Source organism: Bacillus rossius, chromosome 8, assembly GCF_032445375.1.
Source record: "Bacillus rossius redtenbacheri isolate Brsri chromosome 8, Brsri_v3, whole genome shotgun sequence".
Taxonomy (NCBI): domain Eukaryota; kingdom Metazoa; phylum Arthropoda; class Insecta; order Phasmatodea; family Bacillidae; genus Bacillus; species Bacillus rossius.
The window spans coordinates 58191496-58214046 of NC_086336.1; the positions used below are offsets into that span (position 1 = coordinate 58191496).

Sequence of the window (22551 nt, forward strand, 5' to 3'; positions counted from 1 at the left end):
GGAAAGCAAGTTTTCTGAATCACATCCAAATAGCGTTCTGTACCTACAAACAAAACTGGACATGCCTATTTTCTATATTAACTCAAGATAACTGAATTTGTGAGCTATATAGTGAAAAATGTACCTTGTGTTCATAACTACTAACAATTTTATCACTGTCGGAAAAAATGCACAAACAAACTCATTCTTTTTTACTCTTGAGCCGTACCCAGGCGCACACATGGTGGGCAGAGCTTCAGAAAAACCACACAATTGGAAATTGCAGAAGATATCGGAGTAGTGTATGTTTATGAAAAATTGTTTAAGAATACCCTGAGGGTGAATGGGTGGTTCTGTTTTCGTTTTTTTTTTCCAAACATATTTTTAGAAGTGTGGAAATTGCTAGAACCCACGTTTACAGAATAAGTTTTAGGCATGAAACATCCATGAGATTTTTTCGAAAGCACTCAAACTTGCATAACATCTTTACCTTCATTACTCAGCGATGTAATCAAATCTCATAATTATCCTATGCACGACGAGAAGACTGCGCCCGAGTCCAGAGGAGACACTGCGCTAGAAGCACCAGCGAGCGTCACACTTATCATCCCGCCTCACTGACACAGATACACCACGGACGAGGCGGGCCCCTTAAGTACATATCAATACTATGTTTTTCTTTGCAGTTGTTAAGATAGGATAGTAAATAAGCAAAAGAGATAGCTTTTGGCTGTTAAAATTACTCTCTCCATACATCATTTTCCCAGTACCCGGCTTAATACATTACACGCACCCATATAGTATTATGCATTATTTTTTAAAACATCAGAAGACAAACGTGAAACACTTGGCTAACATTATAACATTGTCCAGTTAAAAGCATTTATATGTGTTTACTTAAATTCATTTGTTGCCGAAATGTTTCAAGTTGATCCTCTGCAGTACACACTATCTTGGCTGATTACAGCCTAGCAAATGCAATATTTAATATTTATTATCAATCAGTAGTCCAATCAGCTTCCTTTTCAACTGCTACATTTTATCGAACTAATGTGTCTACACACACACACACTAAATAAAACCATACATTAACATTAAGACATTTTTTTTTAATATCCACTGCAATGATACTAATACATAAAATCTAAATTTTATAAAAGAGCTACCTACTATCTAAAATTTCAATACCAATTTCGTTCAACAGAATCTTTGGATTAATTAATAAAAAGTTAAGTTTCATATCAAAACATCTAATAATAAAATACAATATATGTTTATTAAATGTTTATACACACACACACACACAGACAAATTAAAAATTTTTACATTAACATTATAAATAAAGTTAGCTGAAATTTAAAAATCACATTGATTGAACTTATTTCTAGAATATCCCAACACAAAGTTGAGTTTTGACACTATAGTATCATAAAATAAAATAATAATAATAAAAAAATCCACATTGATCGAACTGTTTATTAAAATATCCCAACACAAACTTGAGTTTTGACCTTGTACAATTTTATAACATACATTGTAAACTTTGTTATCTGAATTTTAAATATGTATCACTATTAAACTTGTTCACTAAAATATCCTACCACAAGTATAGACTTAGTATAATTTCACAACGAAAGGTGAGACTCATCAGCTGCTGCAAGGAAACGACTCGTTCCCAAACTGAAATTCACATCGACAAAGCATTTCGGAGTGGAGTGCGTGCATTCTGAGCCGTGCAGCGATGGATCAGATGCAGATGACCCGAATGCAGGGGTCCGAGGGAAAGACTGCCCGTCTCCGAGTGGCGATAAGGTGTTCCCCCTGCCCACGATGCCGTGTATGATCGACGAGAGGTCCATGCTACAGTCGTCTTCACACTTGCTGCAGCCAGAGATGTTCAAACTGTCGCTCATCATCCCCGAGCTCAGGTCAGGACTGTACCCTCCGTGGCTTTTCTTGTCTGGCAACTGCAATTCCTTTTCAGCGACGAAGCACGATTTTTCCGTTCCGTCTTTTCCTGACCCTTGACCGATCTTCATCAGCAAGTCTTTCAACTTAACCTTGGGTTCTCCGCGCTTCGCAGGCTGAGCGCGGGGTTTGTTCGCCCCGTGTCCCGGCACCGCGTTCTCCTTCTCGTCGTCGATGGCGAGGGCGGCGAGATGGCGCCCCAAGGACTCGACCCCGGCGCCCCTGTCTTGCCGCTGCAGGAACGTGCACAGATGGCCTCGACACTCGCCCTTGCCTCCAGCCGTGCACTCGTGGGGCACGCTCGCGATCGCCGCCGTCTTCTTCGTGGCTCTCTTAGGCTTCCCTGCGGGGACAGGAACGAACAACACTCAGAACATGCCCTGCTATATTCAAAACAACACAACCACAGTAACCAAAACCTAAATGCTGTGCAACAAAAAGTCTTATCTGCTACATAAAGTGAAAAAAAAAAAAAAAAAAAAATTAAAAAAAGTTAGGTACTAAAAGAAACACTTAAAACAACAAAATATTAATACTGAACTGGCTGCAGATGTTAACTCCCCCAAGGCCATTTGCATTTAAATCTGACCCTGCTCAAGGCAGACTACCTATTACTGCAGAAGATTATTTATGTGTTACTGTAGACAAATATTTTTTTTAAATGTTATGTTCCTACTACATATCTATATAAATAAATATGTAAATGTTTGTTCATTCAAAATCTTAAATTTCAGAAAGTTCTTCACCAATTGCTTTGAAATTTTGATACAACGTTGCAACAAATGATTCACATGGAGAAGGTTGTTAAATGAATGGTTACAATGAAGAAAAATAATCACGGGCCTGACAGGATTGGTGTGAACCAAGCGGTGATACAACATGGACTCTAAGTGCGAAATTTTACACACATTATTAAATCATCCTGAAATTACTAATAAAATGTTACAAAAACTTCCTGTAATGATTAAGAATCATTAAAGCCTTAATAGTTTTTTAGTAGTGTTTGAGTTAAAGGTGGCTTGAGCTAAAGCCTCACGTGGAACTTACCAATAGTTTCTCTGAACAGAACAAAAATTAACATTGTTACCAAAACCCATTTTTTTTATATGGTTATGTTTGAAAACCTACAGATAAATATGCTTTGGTTTAATTTTCAAATAGTTTTTTTTCTCTTATATAATCTGGGTGTTTTTGTAATTAAAAAAACATTTGCATTAAAGTAAAAAAAATAATAGTTAAAAAAAAATTATTATTTGACAATTGAGTAGCCAAGTGAGTGTACACGCTTACGACAAGACTATAGAAGGCTGTGGTGATTGCTCCCTGATGATGACTGCAATGTCGACGGAAACGTCGGTGAACGGCAACAACCCAGAAGCTATGCTAGCCAGCTGCAAGGATGCAAGGAGGGGAACTCACGCCTCTTGGCCTCCTTGTCGCGGAGGAACGCCCGGACCAGGTGCGGGCACGCTGCCTCCACGAGGCCGGCGGGCTCCACCGTCGCCGGGGGCGGGCCCGGCCAGCTCCCGGGGGCGTGCCACTCCACCTCCAGGCAGGGCACGCCCCTCCGCACGCACGCCCGCCTCACTGCCAGAGGGCGCAGCTCGCCGGCGGCCCCGTGCCTCAGGTGCCACCTGGCGGCCAGTGGCAGGATCTTCCCCGCGGCGTAGTCCTCCGCCCACGCCAGCATCCTCCCCGCGAAGCCCTGCCGCCAGTGGCGTAGCCAGGATTCGTGTATGGGGTGTGTTAAGATTCATGCCCCCACCGTATTAAGACGGGGGTCCGGGGGTCCACCCCTGGGAAAATTTGGATTTTAAAGTGTAAAATAGTGCTGTTTTAGCAGTTTTTGGTACTTAAATTTAAATATTGTAATGGTAAAATTTTTATTAATATTAATATGAAATTTGTTTGAGTGATGATTAAGAAATTAATTAAAGATTTGGTGCTAGGGGGGGGGGGGGTTAAACCCCTAAACACCCCCTCCCCCCCCCCCCGGGCTACGCCACTGCCTGCCGCACAAACACTCCTGCCTACATCACGTTTACAAAGTTCCGACATTCTCACCACAGTACTTCCTGCCTGATGTTTCACAAATTACCTACGCATTACAAGCTTATAACGTTTATAAAATCAAAAAACCTTTCTGTATTCTATAAATCAAAGGTTAAGCTAGCTACATTAACCCTTTGAGGCACACAGAAATCAATAAAAAATAAATTAGAATCTATTGCGTAACTTTTAGCAGACGTGGCAGAAGGAAAAATTAAAGCAGCCAATGTTGCTTGTTCTTGTTAGGATCGCCAGATAGCAGCACAAGGCTTACTCACGCGAGGTATTTCGGGCAATACCACTGAAAACTTTGCGAAAAGTAACATTTTTTTTCAAAGTGGTATCATAGAAATACCACTACAAAACAAAGGGTTGAGAATACTTTTAACGTTCTGGACAGCCGGTTATGTTTGGATTCCTACATTAAAAAATGCTGGTAAATAATTTTAATGGTTATGATTACTAAATTAAGATGTAGCTTTCTCAACGTAACCAAACTGCCCTTATTATGTAACATGCGTAGTTCGAGGCATGTGAAACAACACACCCAAGTTAATTTATAAAAAAATGAAATGTAATTTGAACAGACACGAATCTTGAATTATGGTTTTAAGTATAGTGCCTCGTATAGCAACACTGATAGTTAAGTTTGATGGCTTACTCTTTAAAAGTTTTGATTCAGTTTGTTGAATCCCTGTGCATTTTCCCATTATCCAAGACTGTTTGAATTGTCTGTCAAATTCAGACTCGACCTGTCTATGAAACAGGAGCTTGGTAAAATGAGCTGCTCGGGTGTGAAACTTTGTAACTTTCAGAAATGTGGCGCTACTCACAATAAACTTCTCGATGTTCGGCTTCCCCCACACCCAATCCAGTCTCGGCAGCTCTTCGTCGCTGGCCAGGAACTCGTCTATGAGCTGCTGGTACGGGAACAGGGGATCTTGCAGTGCTTTGCGACGCAGCTTCAGCTCCTCCAATGTGAGCTTACAGCTCTCGCTGCGAAACACAAGTCGGCAGCCAATCACGCGCAAAGCACCAGCAAGGCAATATCAAGCCACAGCGTATTTCCAGAGGATTCATCAATATCAACAGGATAGCCTTTAAACAGTCCAATGACAATGTATGTGCTTGAAACTGAAAACTGCAGTATCTATTTCTCCTTAACCTTCCAATGTTATCACAAAAGTGCTCTGACTATAATGGCAATGCACCAGTCTTAACTTATATTTTTTTTAAATGTATTTCTTAGTTGCAGAGGCTGTCTTAGATTTGTTAATATTTTTATCATAGTCTACGAATATTTTTTTTTTATTCAAATAAAATTAAAACATACAGTGAAACTTCTTTTTTCAACACTTCTCAGGAGTCTAAAACAAATGTATACAAATAAATGTAAAGAAAAAACAAAATTTTTTTTTATCAAACCATAGTAGTAGTTCAAAATACAAGAAAAAAAAATTTCATTGCATTTTCATGAAAAAAAAAAATTTAAGTTTGAATATTGTCTCGTTGAAGCTGATTATATATGTACATAAAAATAAAGATTTTTGGGACAACTTTCAATAATCACAAATTACTTGTTAAATATAAAAACAATGTACATAGGTACTATGCTGCAGAAAACAAATTTAAATTTCTCAATAAATTTCATACATGTTACACGCTTCTAATTAAATTTTTTTTGAATGTGTTACACTTACATCTATTGGTAATGAGAAATTAAAAAAATAAAATTTATGTTGAATGAATTGAATATTAAATATTTTTCAAATTCACGCACGCCCCTAGTAAATACCCTTACCACGCTTTTATACCAGGTTTCCATCTGTGTTTGCTAACGAGGTTACATCTTGTAAAATGCCGCGTGGAGTTAGCTGATTAAGTTGTTCGTGAGCAGTTACAAGTGGCACAATAGTCACACCAGTACGAGAACAACATCAGCAAGCGTCCAGAGCCATGCGTCAAATACTGGACTGCAAGCTGTGTCCCAGTAATTTAAAAAAATCCAACATGGTACGGACTGAAACCGAATTTTAATGAGTTTAATGACCTCTTCAACGATTCATGACTTTTCCGAGACTTGAGAAACCTAGGAAGCATTCTGGTACATATATCGATACAGTAGAACCCTGTTATAATGTTCCTGCATATAATGTTTTCCTGCTTATAATGTCATATTTTTAAAGTCCCAATATTTCCCCCATAAGGACAATGTATTTTTTTCCTGCATATAACATTCATAAATAGTGTAATTTCCTGCTTATAAAGTTTGCTTTCTAACATTCAATAAATGGGGAAAAAATGTTTTAAAACCAAATTATTCCAACACTTACGATAAAAAGTTTCCTTTATGTATGTTTATGTTTACAATCACTGCCATACAATACATGAAGTTTGTTAAAATAGTAAAATACAATTTTATGCAATATACTGAATGTACACAATGTTCATAGTAGTTACGTGTCAGTTGGCACCCTTAGTCAACTCTTCTCTTCCTTGCCATTCCAGTGGGTATTCAGATGCACGTACATAGTCCTACAATATTTAAGTTGCCAACCATTGCGCGAGGGCATAACTAAAAGTGTTTTCTATTGCTTACAATTTTTTTTTTTTTTTTCATTCATACGTAGGAATCTCAAAATTAAACATTTTCAGGTGGCGAAGGATTAGACGTTCTCACTCTTAATGTTGTCATCATGAATCGTGAGACAATTTTACAAAAATTGTGGCAGTGTATCTTTAAAGACAAACAAAGTTTAACCAGGGAACAAGATGAAGTTGAAAAATTGTTGGCTTGTTTCAGAAAATTCATGTATCAAGTATACTATCTTTGGTTTTAACATTAAAGTTGTTTACATAGCTTGGTGAGTCCATTGGTACAAAGCTGGAACATTGTTAAGTGCTAAATTGAGATTTACTGCTTATAACGTTTTCCTGCTTATAATGTTTTTTTCTTGTGCTCCCTTGAAAAACATCATAATAGGGTTCTACTGTATAAGAAATCAAATGTGCATTCATACAACTCGTTCAATACAGCTGTATTGGTGTAGGGATAATAAGGCTCACCTATGAACTTTCAGTCACGCGAACTAAAATGCAAAATAAAACAGCAATTGAGCACCTATCCAGTAATAACGAGAGTGAATTGTTTTCTTAAATTATAAATTTTTGTAGTTTATATTCTTTGTGCTCAGATTTTACTTGCTGTTTGAAAATCAATACACCCCTGCGGACCACCACCAGTTTCTAGGTAGAAAGTTTGGGTCGGTCGTACGGGTCCATCCCACGCAGTCCCTCCGAGTCCTGGACGCAGCCTCGAGGCAGGCTGCAGCCGCGGCAGCCAGACTTGTCGTGGGCCGCCCTCCTGCCGGGGTGGCCGCACCGCTCGCACGCGTCCTTGCGACACATCTGCTCTCGCTGGGCCTCCAGCTCGTCGTAGCGCGGGTCGGAGCGCCACCGCCGCAGCCTGCAACGCCACCCCGGCGAGTCCACGGCACCGCGACAACACTGCGGTCGCACAAACCGTCAGGGCCGGTGCAAGGTAAATTGGCGCCCCAGGCGAAAAACCTTAATCCCCCCCCCCCCAACACCCGGCCTGAGACACACCAAAAAAAAAATTTCCTTGCCCCAAAATACATCACGTAAGCCTAAGATTTTGTCAACAATCAAATGTAAGCAGGCTTGTGTTTTTTTTTTTACTTTTTTTACTTATTACAAATCATAAACAGGTCATCGTGGACTTTAAATAATTACTTATATTAATATAAACATTCCAAACTGTTAAAAAAATCCATTTTCATCTAGTTTCAATAATCGTTAAACATATTGTATCAGCTGTTATGTGTCGTGCTGCACCGCCCCCAGCTACTTGGCGCCCTAGGCGGTTGCCTAGTTCGCCTATATGAACGCGCCGGCCCTGCAAACCGTGGTAGCTCGGCTGACCAGCTGCTATATTCCAGGGCAACCACAAGTTCGCAAATACTCGAGGGGGCTGGGGAAAAAATTACCGTGAAGCGCATTTGAAAGAACTACACACAGCGCGAGCACTGATGAACTTTGTGACCAATCATTTGTGCATTCAACTCCAGTAAAAAACTGGTTTGCAAAGCAAAATTTCAATTTTAATAATATGTATTTAGGTTTTATTTAATTCCAGAAAGTTAATTGCAAACAAAGTAAAATTACAGATGGTTGAAGCTATGTCAAAATACTTTGGTGGGGAAAAAACAGGAGTACCCGTAAAAAAAAACCTTGCCAGCTGCAATGTCCTCCAAGTTACTCGTACCGCAAAACTATCCCGAGTTTGGCGCCGGTCGGAGTTTGTTCACGCATATCAAAATAAATAAACCTCGAAGCGACTAACGGTCACCTGTCCAGAACATCTTCGTCGCGAACTGAGCCCAGGAACTTCAAGGCGGTCTCCTTGCCCACGCCGGCGACGCCCCTCCCGTTGTAGTCGCAGCCGCAGAGGACGGACAGGGCGACCAGCTTCCTGCGGTCGAGCGACAGGCGGTCCTCGACCGCCCCCATGTCGTACAGGTCGACGCTGTGCGAGCTGGAGCCCCCCGTCCCCGAGTGGCTGACGGTGAAGTTGCGGTACACCGTCCGCGCGCCGTACAGGAAGCAGTCCCCGTCCTGCGAGATGCAGCCGTCCACCGCCTGCGTGACATGAACACTGCGGTGAAGGAGCTTAACTTCAAGACACTTATTTTTTGTAATCTTAAGGGTCAGGGCCGGATTTAGGGGAGGGCAACCGGGGCGAAAGCCCCGGGGCCTCCACAAACGGAGGGCCCCCACAATAATTTCATATAATTCTTGTCTCTGATTATATTTATGTATGTTTTTTAAATACTAAGAGAATCTACTTGAGTTCACAATAAATTATTTACTGGAAAACTCGACTGAAAAAAATTGTTCATTTTATTTGGAAAATAATTTGGGGCCAGGGGGCCTCCGCTCCTCTGTTGCCCCGAGGCCTCCAGACCTCTAAATCCGGCCCTGTTAAGGGTGGTTAGTCTCTCCTTTTTAAAATTTTAAATTTTTTGTAGTGATGAGCCGAATTCCGAATTTCCTCGAATCCAAATCTCAAATTTTTAATCACAAAGAGTCTAGAGTCTACATCTCAAATCCAAATATAGGTGTCAAGGATAAAAAAAAAAAAAATTAGCATTTTTTAAACATTCAACTCTTTAAATGTTTATATCATGAACTACCTAAGTGTCCTCTTATCCCTAAATATGAGAGTTTTATGCACATAGATACATATTAAAAGTACAATATCTTGGAAAGTGGTAAAAGGTAAAGTACGAAGATAAACACAATATATTTCTTCTAATATTTTGCCTAGAATCTCAAGTCTTTCTGATACGAGCGATTCATTGGTGTTTAAAGGTTTCACTTGACTAAACAGATTTTTTTTGTGCTATAATTCATATTTTGTTCTACGTATTTATCTAAATTTTCAGCCTGGAAGATACAAATAATGTTTTCCTTAAATTTAATACTTTGTTACTACTTTTATTTACTGACAGCCTCCAGTTTAGAACTGCAGAAAGGAAATTAAATATTTCAAATGGCGACTAAAACTATCATAACAGATACTCCAGTGCACGAATGTTGTTTTGAAAAAGCCCATAGTTGGATCCTACACCCTAATGAGCCAAAAAATTTGAATATGGAAACTGGTACTTAAGTTGAAATATTTAAAAAATCAAGTCTCCTTAAACCTTAGGTATTAATATAATGATGATTACTAACATATAAAAATCTTTTAAACCACACAAACTTTCAATCATAGTCAATTGATTTCCCTCAAATGGTATTAGGTAATTTATATGATCCAAATTTACCGTTAGTTTTACTATTTAATTATTTTACTAATGAGGCTCACTTAAGGCGATATTACTTAAACATGGTATAGTATATTAATCTGAAGCCTTATGCAGCAACACATCCAAATGAGTTAGGTAGTAATAATCCTCCATTATCTTTGAAAGATTTGTGCAATGGGAGTGCATGAGTTGATGTAAGTTTTTGGACATACGCCATTGCTAAGAACTTTTTCTGTTGAAGGAAAAAAAAAAGTGTCTTCATCATGTGTTTTTTTTTTCGTTCTCTTAGTATATTTTTCTTTGTTTTTCTGTGTTTGTTGACCATATTCATGTTACGGAATATTTTGTGGTGTTTATATCATTGTTGACAACAGCAATTTTTTTGCTTAATTTGTGATTTTTTTTTTTTTTTCCAACAGAAAAAGTTCTTAGCAATGGCGTATGTCCAAAAACTTACATCAAGTCAATAATCCTCCGGCATCAGCGGGAGTGAGTGTGTGGATGGTTGGGCTGGCTGGCGGGACCCACCCCCGCCATGTTGAGGCGCGCGCACAGCGCCTCTGCCTCCCCTCGGCTCTGCACGCACGGCACGCCCATCGCTTCCAGAATCTCCTTGCACTGCAACACAGACCACGGTCCTCGTCTGCACGCCGTGCCCACTTACAAACACAACTAAAGTTTTAAACACCATTTAACTAAGTGGTTATTATAAAAAAATTGGTTGTCTGTAAAGTCGGTTTACGGACGATAGTTTAACGTGACGTCATAACAAAACATTGATAAAATGATTGCATACTTTTATGAATAAAATTTAAACATTTTTATTGAATTATCACTATTTTGTATGGATACAAAGAAGGAGTGAAATGACATCTACAATTTAATTGATAAATTTACTTTTATTTGCACTCATTAATCAAATATGTTTATTACTTTAACGAAGAGATTATTTTAACTATAACTTTTATACATGTTTGCTATTTAACTTCTTCCAATCTGTGTTATTCTGTTAAGGATAGGATGATGATAGGAAAAGTAGGAAACGAACGGGAGTGTTCCAAGGATGATGTGAAGGAAAATGGCTTACCCAACACGAAAATGCAGTCAAAACTAATATATTTGCGCCACGGACTCTGCAGCAATGCTAGGAGGAACGGGTTAGCAAAGAGCAATGAAAATGTTACATTGAAATGCATGAAAACAGAATTACGCCACGGACTCGGTCGCAATGCTAGGAGGTTCAGGTTAGCAAAGAGCAATATAAAATGAGTGTAACGGGACACAACGAAACGGGGACAATGTGCGTAACGGGACAATTTTTTGTACGTGCAGCCGGCGTTTATCGATTTATTAGACGTTGTCACGTCAAAAATGAAATCATAAATACACAGAGAAAACGCCTAAATCCACGAACCTAAATTGGTACTATGGTACTAGGTACATCGTTTGGTTTATCTGTTTGACAGCTATTTTAGGCTTGTTCTGTGTGTATGTTTTCATTTTTAAATTCTTATTTAGTATTCGTGAATATTTTAGCATTACAAACTGTGCAAAACTGCAATGGCGTATGTCCTAGGAATTGTGTCAAATCAAACACTTGCATGCTATGAAAATGCCGCACATTCTTCACACGGATTGCACCTCTAGCAGTTCCTTGCTTGAATCACAATAGCGTGACAGCGACATGATACAGCAAAATATCAGGCTATTGTGAACACGCGGTTTTTACCCGTTCGATAACAAAAAAATACACGATTGCATATAACATGTCTCTTGCTGTCACGTACGCACAACATACATCAGCCAGCGGTCAATGTGTAAAATTGCAGATGTTTGACAATTTTGTACAGTTACATGAAAACATATGTATCTCTACAAAATAAAGTTCGCAGCAATCCTGGCTCCGGATTCTTACCCGGGTATTTATGCTTCGCGATGTCCCAGTGCCTCCAATAGTTAAAAGTTATTTGTAAACCGTTCTCTGAATGGCTTTCAGTATTAAATACGTAAATCAGTAAGCAAAAAAAAAAATCAAATTATTGAATATTCAATTATATTTTTTTCTATGGTTTAAAAATATTATGCTTCAACGAAACATCAATTAAAATATAAAATTATGAGCCAATTTCCGTAATAAATAATCAGTATTATCTAAAAAAAAATCTGCAGATTGCCAGCCGTCTCGCAGGCGGTAAGGCTCGGCCGTCGCTTCCCTTTCATTTGTTATTTTTTTCCTGCCACAAATATTTCCAACAGATATTCACTTAGTGTAAGACCGCGGGTGTATAAAGGCGCGCACGTCTTTGCAATTATCATCACTTGCCGGACGTTTTCAAACCCATTGTATTACAATAATTCAATATCCGTTTACAAAAATTTTGTGGCAGAAAAAAAAATTGAATGGAGGCATCGAGTTAAAAAATATTAAATACACCCCCTTCAATAAAAGTAACGACGGGAAAGAAGGAAAAAAAACTAAAAAAAAATTTCAACTTGTCGTGCGAGACATTTATGAAGCGACACGTAAATAACAAATAAAATAAAATAATGATTTGTTTAACTCGGACGGAACCCATAGCAATATAAAATGAGCGTAACGGGACACAGCGAAATGGGACAATGTGCATAACGGGACACTTTTTCGTGTGTGCAGCCGGCGTTCATCGATTTATTAGATGTTGTCACGTCAAAAACCAACTTTTTTTTAAATAACGAATATTTAAATAGAATATCCTAATTTGAACAAAAAAATTATAAACCAACAAGATCTTATCATTTAAATCATCAAAATAAGTACTAAATAATATCGAACTAAATACTCTTCTAAAAATTAAAATAGGTATTAAATAGTTTATCCCTATTCTGTGGGAAATCCCTGACTGTACTGTAAATCCCCATTCTGTGATAATCCTCTCTTCTACGGGGAAATACCCTTTCTGTGGTTAAATTCTTTGATGTTATAACTTTCCTGGTTCAACGTGAATGGCAATAAAGTGGACTGTTGTATAGCTTTTATTTGAACAGAGCGAGAACAAAATAACTAACGTAAAAATAAATCCTGATTCAAACCTAAAAAAACTTAGTGTAAGCAAAAAAAAAAGGTTTGGTATTTTTTAAAAAATTGTTTTGTTTTTTTCTAACACTGTTTTGAAAAAAATCTTCTTGACCAATGACTAACAAAAATTAAAATTCAAAATAGTGGCTTGTAGGCATATCTCACTTCACTATTGCAACAGACGGTAATTGTTCCGTATCTCATGTACCAGTTTATCCCTTGATCCTGATGGCATAATCTTGTATACTTTAATCTTGTGGTACATGATGTTTGCTGCTAAGAGAGAGAGAGATAGAGAGATGTTTTTATAGGTACCTACTTCAAACAAATCACAAAAAAAAATTAAAAGAGTCATAGCAATGCATGGCGGGCATTAGCTAGTCTGCAATAAAAATCCCCTGACAAAAAAAGTCAAATTTCCCTGACTATTTGTTAAAAATTTTTTTTTACTTATTTAGTGATTCTCTGAAAGAAATATGGAAATTACAGCCTCCACTATTCCTGTAGCTGGCCTAGAATTATGTAACATAATTTAATATTCAAAAAGAACCTTACATATGCTATTTTATAGTGCATATGACTATTCACTAAAAAAACATTTTAATAAAATTCTTTCACAGCCAGGGCAATGGCTGGCTAGAGCATTATCTTATGATGAGCTTGGAGAAATATCATTGCATTAGTCTACAAGTCACTAGAGACAGGCAACATTTCATATGAATCTTTTCCTTCAGGTGAACGTTTAGTATGTATTCATATTAAAATTTCTGGCTCAACTCACCTGTTTCAAGATTGACGTTAACCGTTTCCTACTGCCCTTCTTGCCAACACTCTGACCTTGCGACCTCTGGGACAGACTGCGGCCGTACTGTTTCTGGTTTCGCTGTGATATTGTGTCGTGCTTCAATGCTGGGGCATCTCCCTCCAAGACAAACACTGGCATCACGTCCATGAGAAGCAGGCAGCTTGTACGGAAGAACAGGTTCCTGCAACAGGAGTGAGCTTGTGTCCCCGGTACACACGAGATCCCACTGAAGAACATTTCAGTCAGTAAGTGTGACGCATCAGTTCATCCAAGCACACTTACGGAGCTGTAAATAGAGCTTCCACTTCATATACATTGGAAACAAATTACCATTACAACACAAATAATGTACCTTTAAAGCTTAACTCACAATTATCTGTCGCATGCATCCCTCACCCGTCCGTCCATCAACAAGCCAAGCAATTCACAATCAATCACACATCCGTCATTATATTTTTCTACTTGGTTGCAGCCAACTACCTATTAATGCTTATATTTTTAAGAAAAGTTAAAGGTTTATCAGCCTAACAACCATGTACGTAAGCAGGGGCGTAGCCAGGGAGGGGGGGGGGTGTTTATGGGTTCAAACCCCCCCCCTTAGCACCAAATCTTTAATTAATTTCTTATTCATCACTCAAACAAATTTCATATTAAAATTAATAAAAATGTTACCATTACAATATTTAAATTTAAGTACCGAAAACTGCTAAAATAGCACTATTTTACACCTTAAAATCCAAATTTTTTTCGGGGGAGGACCCCCGGACCCCCCGCTTTAATATGGGGGGGGGGGGGTCCCATGCTTCTTAACACCCCCCATACACAAATCCTGGCTACGCCACTGATGTCACGTGATTACCTGGTGGGTAAATATGTAATTGGGCGGTATTTGCGAAAAAAAAAATGTTAAAAATCCGAAAATACCTGTATTATATGCTCTTCAACTTCCTCGTCTTTCTTTCAAAATTAATTTTAATCATGAAAACATTTGTACAAAATCTTTAAAGCAACGGTAACACATGTGTAAGATTACCTTAAATACATTCTTGGTTGGACATTGCTCTGTGTCAAATTCTGACTGTCACAAACCCAGCCACTTAAATCTATAGCAACTGATTTATCTTGCAGTTCCCATAAAGGCTTACGCTCACAGACAGGCGACAAAATCGACCACAAGTCTTTAACTCCCATTTTGAGAATGTTTACTGGAAATAGTTTTAAAAAACTGAACCGACCGCCATTATTTGAATTACTTCATTTGTTTACAAAATCAACAATTCGCTATTCACTTGTTACTGTAGTTATATATTACCAACTAAAATTTTGAAATATAATTTATTGTTATTAAAAAAAGTCTCCCTCAGTCTGTTTGTATGTACTAAAGCTACTTCTCATTGAAAAAATGTAGCTATAAAATTGTATTTTTGTAAATATTTACTCATTAATTCTTAGTTGAACATTTTGAAATGAAACTTGTAAAACAAATGACTATTGATAAATATTTTTTGTGTTTCCTGTAGGGATGGACCAACGAATTACTTTTTTTTCTATGTATACAAGCATTGGATGGACCAAGGATGGACATTTAAAATAATTATTATACATCAATGTTTTTTTTTCCGATGTAATGTATCGATCAGTAACATCGATGTAAATACGATGTATTGAGAAATACATACATCGATGTTTCTAAAACATCGATTGTTTTCTCAATGACATGTCTAGGCCTTTAAGAAAACTAGGTAAGTACAAGGAAAAATCTGTATTAAAATTCATAATCACATAGCCAACACAGCTTTATTTTCTTTACATATTCCAGAAACAAAAGTTTACTTAATATTTTTTTCCTTTTAATCGGTTTCTTTGCTCAGTCAAAACTAGCCCTACCTGTGAAAAGAGTCTTTCTGAAGGGACAGATGTGCCAACATACTTAAAAGCTATTTTGTACAGTTTTTTAATTTAGTGTAACAGAAAATTACTTGATTTGCAGCTTGTTTTTACATTAATATTATTACGATGCTTAAATCACGACGTTGCTGTATTCTTGTAGCTGTAGGTAGGTAACAATTTCTTGTTTGCGAGTATAAAATGTTTTTTCTTGTAATTGGAGAATGTTGTAATGTGAACGTGAGCCAATGGGTGATGACGTATTCAAAAATTAAAAATGGTGGCTGCGTCTATGCATGTTTTGGACAACTTATATTTAAAAAGGTCAATTGACTTCATTATAAATTCTTTAAAACACTGCGGGCGGTTAGTTAGGTTATTATAGCTACATTAAAAATACCGACCAATCATTTAATGGTTGTTTAGGAATTTCTAATTTAATATGTTGTCGTGTCCTGCATTTGGCCTCGGCCCCCTTGTGTGAGTGCTGCATGCTCATCCCTGAAACAAACAAGGCTGCCCCAGCCACCGCAGGGTAATTTTACCTATTATCTATGCTCAAGCTAGTTATCCTGTAAGATGGTGATGCACCTGGCGCCGATAGATAGCGCTTGTTGCAGAATGTAAATAATTGAGATTTACTGTGACATTACTCAAAGAAATAGTGGGCTTCCACTCATGTTAGGAGCATCGCAAATATTCAAAATCAACATATTACCAGGACAGCCAGTGACATACTATAGAACATGCTGCAAAGGCTAAATCTGTAAATATTGACCGTAATGTTAATGTAACCGTTTTGTATGTAACTGTGGTGTAAACATTACTTTAATGGTTAAACTTGACTAAATCGACAATTTTTTTTAAGTGTGGATCCTTAGTGAGAAACACATGATACAGAATAAGGTAGTAGTGATGGGCAGAACGGTTCTTTTGACCGAACCGGTACTTTCGGATCAGTTCCGTGAAAGATTCGTTCAGAACGATTCGTTCATCTCGGTCATTTCGTTCTTTTCTGTGAATAGGATCTGGCTCTTTTATCAGGTGTCGTAACTCGTTCATCCTTTAAAGTATTGGCTACGTGTTTGCTTCCAGCCTCCCCTCGTTATCGCGTGACCTGATAACGAGAGGAGGCTGGATCGCGTGGGTGGTTATCTTTATCTACTCTGCATGGGTAAATGAAATTTCAAACGTCTAGTTGTATACTGACTGTTATAAAATTATTGACTGTTGATCGCTGCAAATGCTTCATGCAGTGATTCTATATAATACGGGAGCATTAAATCTAAGAATGTTAGGTACGAAAGTGATCTTTCTTAACTTTAATTTGTAATCGCACTATTATAGCTAGTACTTGAACATTGCTTTTCGTAGCCAGTGAATCACAGTTGCGTATATGAAACAAGATTATTTATATTGTATTACTTTTTAAGTTACAAATATTAATATACAGGCTATTTACACTCTAGAGAGAGTAAAGTGTTTACATGTAGACCAACACATTTAGAGAAAAAAAGACAAAAATTGAATACTACTACTGCGATTCAGTATGAAGAGAGAAAAATGAAGTAGGTACATTAATTAACACCTAAATGGTAAGTGTGAACATTTGTAGTTACTTTCCCTGTTATTTTTAATTCGTGTTTTTTTCCCCCCCAAATTTGTGTATGTGAATGTGAAAACGCAATTTTAAACCACTACTTAACAGTTGACATTTTCAGGTATAGATACTTTTCATGTTACCCTATTTTATTTGATCAGTTATCGTTTTCTCTTATGAACATGCTCACGCTGTGATTACTAATTCTTCAGACTCCTGACGTCATGAATCATTTCACGAACGAATCAGACCGGGCGCGTGGCCGGTTCTCTCATCTCGTTCTCTCGTTCTCTCCGCGTTTTCGTTCTTCCGAATCTTTCAAGGTACCGGCTCTCAAAGAGCCGGTTGGTTCTCTCGTTCTCTCCGCATTTTCGTTCTACCGAATCTTTCAAGGTACCGGCTCTCAAAGAGCCGGTTCTTTACATCGCGAACGAATCGCAAGATTTCGTTCTCTCAAAGATTCGTTCTTTTTGAACGAATCGTTAACGAACGACCCATCACTATAAGGTAGAGGTGGGTGTTAAAGAGGTGGGATGTTACTAGTGATGGGCAGAACGGATCTGTTGACCGAATCGGTTCTTTTGGATCAGTGCCGTGAAATGATTCGTTCAGAACGATTCGTTCATCTCGGTCAATTCGTTCTTTTCTGTGTATAGGATCTGGCTCTTTTATCAGGTGTCGTAACTCGTTCATCCTTTAGAGTATTACGTACGTGTTTTTGTATTTGAATTTGAACATTGCTTTCCGTAACCAGTGAATCACAGTTGCGTATATGAAACAAGATTATTTATATTTTATTACTTTTTAAGTTACAAATATTAATATATAGGCTATTTACACTCTAGTGACAGTAAAGTGTTTACATGTAGACCAACACATTTAGAGAAAAAAGACAAAAATTTAATACTACTACTGCGATTCAGTATGAAGAGAAACAAATGAAGTACATTAATTAACCCAAAAATGGTAAATGTGAACATTTGTAGTTACTTTCCCTGTTATTTTTTAATTCATACTGGGTTTTTTTTTTAGTTTTTTATTTCCAAATTTGTGTATGTGAATGTGAAAAAGCAATTTTAAACCACTACTTAACAGTTGACATTTTCAGGTATAGATACTTTTCATGTTACCCTATTTTATTTGATCAGTTATCGTTTGCTCTTGTGAACATGCACACGCTGTGATTACTAATTCTTCAGACTCCTGACGTCATGAATCAATTCACGAACGAATCGGACCGGGCGCGTGGCCGGTTCTCTCATCTCGTTCTCTCGTTCTCTCGTGCTCTCCGCGTTTTCGTTCCTCCGAATCTTTCAAGGTACCGGCTCTCAAAGAGCCGGCTCTCAAAGAGCCGGTTCTTTACATCGCGAACGAATCGCAAGATTTCGTTCTCTCAAAGATTCGTTCTTTTTGAACGAATCGTTAACGAACGACCCATCACTAGTTACTAGTGATGGGCAGAACGGATCTGTTGACCGAATCGGTTCTTTTCTTCTTTTGGATCAGTTCCGTGAGATGATTCGTTCAGAACGATTTGTTCATCTCGGTCAATTCGTTCATTTCTGTGTATGGGATCTGGCTCTTTTATCAAGTGTCGTAACTCGTTCATCTTTTAGAGTATTACGTACGTGTTTTTGTATTTGAATTTGAACATTGCTTTCCGTAGCCAGTGAATCTTTATATTTTATTACTTTTTAAGTTACAAATATTAATATATAGGCTATTTACACTCTAGTGGCAGTAAAGTGTTTACATGTAGACCAACACATTTAGAGAAAAAAGACAAAAATTTAATACTACTGCAATTCAGTATGAAGAGAAACAAATGAAGTACATTAATTAACCCAAAAATGGTAAGTGTGAACATTTGTAGTTACTTGCCCTGTTTTTTTTTTAATTCATACGGTTTTTTTTTGTTTTTTTAGTTTTTTATTTCCAAATTTGTGTATGTGAATGTGAAAAAGCAATTTTAAACCACTACTTAACAGTTGACATTTTCAGGTATAGATACTTTTCATGTTACCCTATTTTATTTGATCAGTTATCGTTTGCGCTTGTGAACATGCGCACGCTGTGATTACTAATTCTTCAGACTCCTGACGTCATGAATCATTTAACGAACGAATCAGACCGGGCGCGTGACCGGTTCTCTCATCTCGTTCTCTCGTTCTCTCGTTCTCTCCGCGTTTTCGTTCTTCCGAATCTTTCAAGGTACCGGCTCTCAAAGAGCCGGTTCTTTACATCGCGAACGAATCGCAAGATTTCGTTCTCTCAAAGATTCGTTCTTTTTGAACGAATCGTTAACGAACGACCCATCACTAGTTGTTACAGCAATTTTCGGTATCTGTCTAGGGATGCAACATCGCTCTTAAAAACATCGATATCACGAACATCGATGTTCAAACGAAAAAGCATCGATGTCAAAAAACATCGTTCTGACAACCGATACATCGATGTTTTAACCGATGTTTTTAAATATCAGGAAAAACATGTCAAATGATTTAAACTATAGTATGTAGCCAAAAACCATACCTACTACAGATTCCTGACCACAATATCCACAACCTATTTACAGTCGTGTCTCTTGCAGAACAAAAACATGTATTAAAATTAAATTCTGCTACCAAAAACTTAAAAATCCGCATGAACTACTTGACCAGCTCTCAGTAAACTTCAAAGAGTTGTGGACAAATTTAAATGACTACAACTTCCCAACATTAGCAGAAGTAAAGGTAAACATTAAAGGGCATGCCCATAATTTTCTGTTCGGGGTTTATGTGTGTCAGTGAGGCGGGATGATAAGCGCGACGCTCGCTGGGGCTTCTAGAGCGGTGTCTCCTCTGGACTGGCGCGCAGTCTTCTCGTCGTCACAGGACAACTGAGCGGTGACCGTGACATTATATGGCTGAAAAATGAAGATAAAGGTGTACTGTACTGCCCATAAGTGGTTTCAAGATTCTGTATCGGTTGTTTTATCCCTAAAAATTACTCCGAAAACACGCCTTTGAGCCATTTTCACCATACTAAAAACACATTTTAAAAACTTAATCCGAATTCAAAAGTACCTTTCGGCATTCAGCGAACACTTAAATGCTTTTTGTAAACAGACCCCACTCGGATATCTTGAGTAGTTTTCAAATCACGTTGGTTTTTTTCTGAAGCTCTGCGCACCGTGTGTGTACCCGGGCAGACAGCAGCCTTAAGACACAGGATTACTTAAAATAAAATTATCCTTGTTTTTTATGATTTTAGTTAGCATTTCATGAATATATTGTAAATAGTACAGATAATGAGAGATCTATTTATCCAAAAACCATTGCGATACGACATTTAGTTTTCAAGAACCTTTTTTTTTTTTTTTTTTTTAATTTTCGATACTTATAAAACTTACATTTTTAAGTATAAATAAAAGTAGTTAAATGCTAAACCATTTTGGTTGGTATCCTTATAATTTTTTTCCAGTATTTTAAGAAGTCTGAAATCATTTAAAAAATAACTATTTTTTACACAATTTATTTTTAATTAAAAAAAATAGGGGAAAAGAATGAAGTGTATGTGCAGGTTTAAAATGTAACATTAATTTTCTCGATAGAGCTAGCGAGACCGTATCAGTACCAATCAATAGCTTGTATGTACAACAAGCTATGAAATTGTCCATAAAGTCTCACTGCTTTTTCCCTATATTTTTCAAAATTTTAAAGAAAATTCTTATGTAAACAAAATTTTTTAACGGTATTAATTTTTTCTAAATGATTTTACACATCTTAAAGTACTGGGGAAAATTTATACTGAAATCAACCAAATAGTTCAGTATTTACAACATTTATGATACCTATCTAGATACTTCAAAATGTAGGTTTTTATAGTAAGTATAGACAGTTAAAAAAATAGTATCTTAAAAACTAAATGTCCTATTGTAATGTTTTTTTTATATATTCAATAAATATTCATGATATGATAGCCAGAATATTACATTAAACTATGGCAATTTTAATGATGAACAATGTCGATGTTATGGACTTTTTCGTCGATGCATCGGCGATGTATCGCTCTTCAAAACATCGATGCTAACCTCGATGTTTCATGAACGATACATCGATGTTTTCAAAACATCGATGTATCGTTTGCATCCCTATATCTGTCGCAACCTGATACTGATACAGCATTGTATCATGTTACTAATCTCTGATACTTCTGTATCAGACGGTCCCAGGAGGCAACAAAGCTCCGCGTACGCAGACCGTGCGACCGGAAGGAGAATCTGATACATTATTATCACGCCTGGTAATTCTCTACCTCTGATACTCTCATGCCCGCCTGATACAACCAGTATCACTCAGTTCAACATTCACTGCAGTTCGTCCTGGCCGTGTATCACCATGTTGCGGGCTGTCATGCTTTGTAGTTATAAGTGCACGAAAAAGACTTCATTTGTGTGGAATTTTTTCACGGAAAATAATGAATTTGCTAATTGTAATTTGTGTAAACAAAAACTGAGTTATAAATCATCGACTAATCTGAAGAAACATTTGAAAAAACATTGATATAGTATGCTCACTAATGTACCTATCTGTTTTTTTATTTTTTATTTTTGATAAAATCGTGAATTTTTAATGTATAAAAACACTAGTTACTAATTGTTTTCAAAAAAAGAAAGTCCATATGTTGATTACATCTGTTATTAGTGTCAACTGAGAATTTATTTGCATTTTCATAGCTGTTAGGTGCACAAATATAAATATTATATATTGTATTAATGTACTTTTTAATATTAAAATTTCATTAGTTTTATTATTGAACGAGACGGTGCACGCACTGTGCACTGAGCGTACTTTGAAGTAGGACAATAAACAAAACGACTTGTAACCAGGGCTGCCACTCTGATATTCATGAAAAACCTAGATGACCTACAAAAAAACCCAGACACATGGGTAAACAACCCAGATGCATCTAAAATGCTATCGTTGAAAATGTTTGCGTACTAATTCAAAAATATAAACATAACTGGTTTTAATATAAAACAATTAATTACCTTACAAGACTGAAAACGGTTAAATACAACCAATACAAGAAAATTACACTGCAGCAAAATGGCTGTATAAGTAATTCTTGGACCAGCACATATCATAAAAAAACCTACAAATATATACATGACAAAACAAACACCATCACTGCATTCTTTAAACCGGTAATCGTTTTTATAAAACTGCATCATGTACATTAGTCTTTATTCAGAGTCTGATTCTACAAGATTGGTTTGAAGGTTAATTGTTGCATTGGTTTTGTGTTCTGCAAGCCTCTTTGAAGAATGTGTCTAATTTAATATTCGACTTAGCTTCTTGAAAACTAGTTTTGTGTTTATATGTATTTTTGTGTG

General features: G+C 37.2%; 1 protein-coding gene across 1 annotated transcript; it reads right to left on the bottom strand.

Moving 5' to 3' along the window:
* Positions 1-346: 346 nt before the first annotated feature.
* LOC134535017 (flap endonuclease GEN) lies at positions 347-14967 on the bottom strand. Its single transcript, XM_063373846.1, has 8 exons — positions 14721-14967; positions 13664-13868; positions 10356-10445; positions 8366-8655; positions 7271-7462; positions 4830-4992; positions 3367-3652; positions 347-2290 (listed from the first exon to the last, which is right to left on the bottom strand). Exons 1-8 carry the CDS (start codon positions 14876-14878, stop codon positions 1605-1607), a joined length of 2070 nt encoding a protein of 689 aa, XP_063229916.1. The 5' UTR covers positions 14879-14967; the 3' UTR covers positions 347-1604.
* Between the last annotated feature and the right edge of the window lie 7584 nt (positions 14968-22551).

Excerpts from the sequence above, each read along its gene's own strand:
- LOC134535017 (XM_063373846.1), bottom strand. The coding sequence starts at position 14,878 with ATGGGAGTTAAAGACTTGTGGTCGATTTTGTCGCCTGTCTGTGAGCGT. Across the intron at positions 10,446-13,663 it reads TAACGTCAATCTTGAAACAG|TGCAAGGAGATTCTGGAAGC; the intron begins GTGAGTTGAGCC and ends TCTGTGTTGCAG. Across the intron at positions 7,463-8,365 it reads GACGAAGATGTTCTGGACAG|GCTGCGGCGGTGGCGCTCCG; the intron begins GTGACCGTTAGT and ends GTGGCGTTGCAG.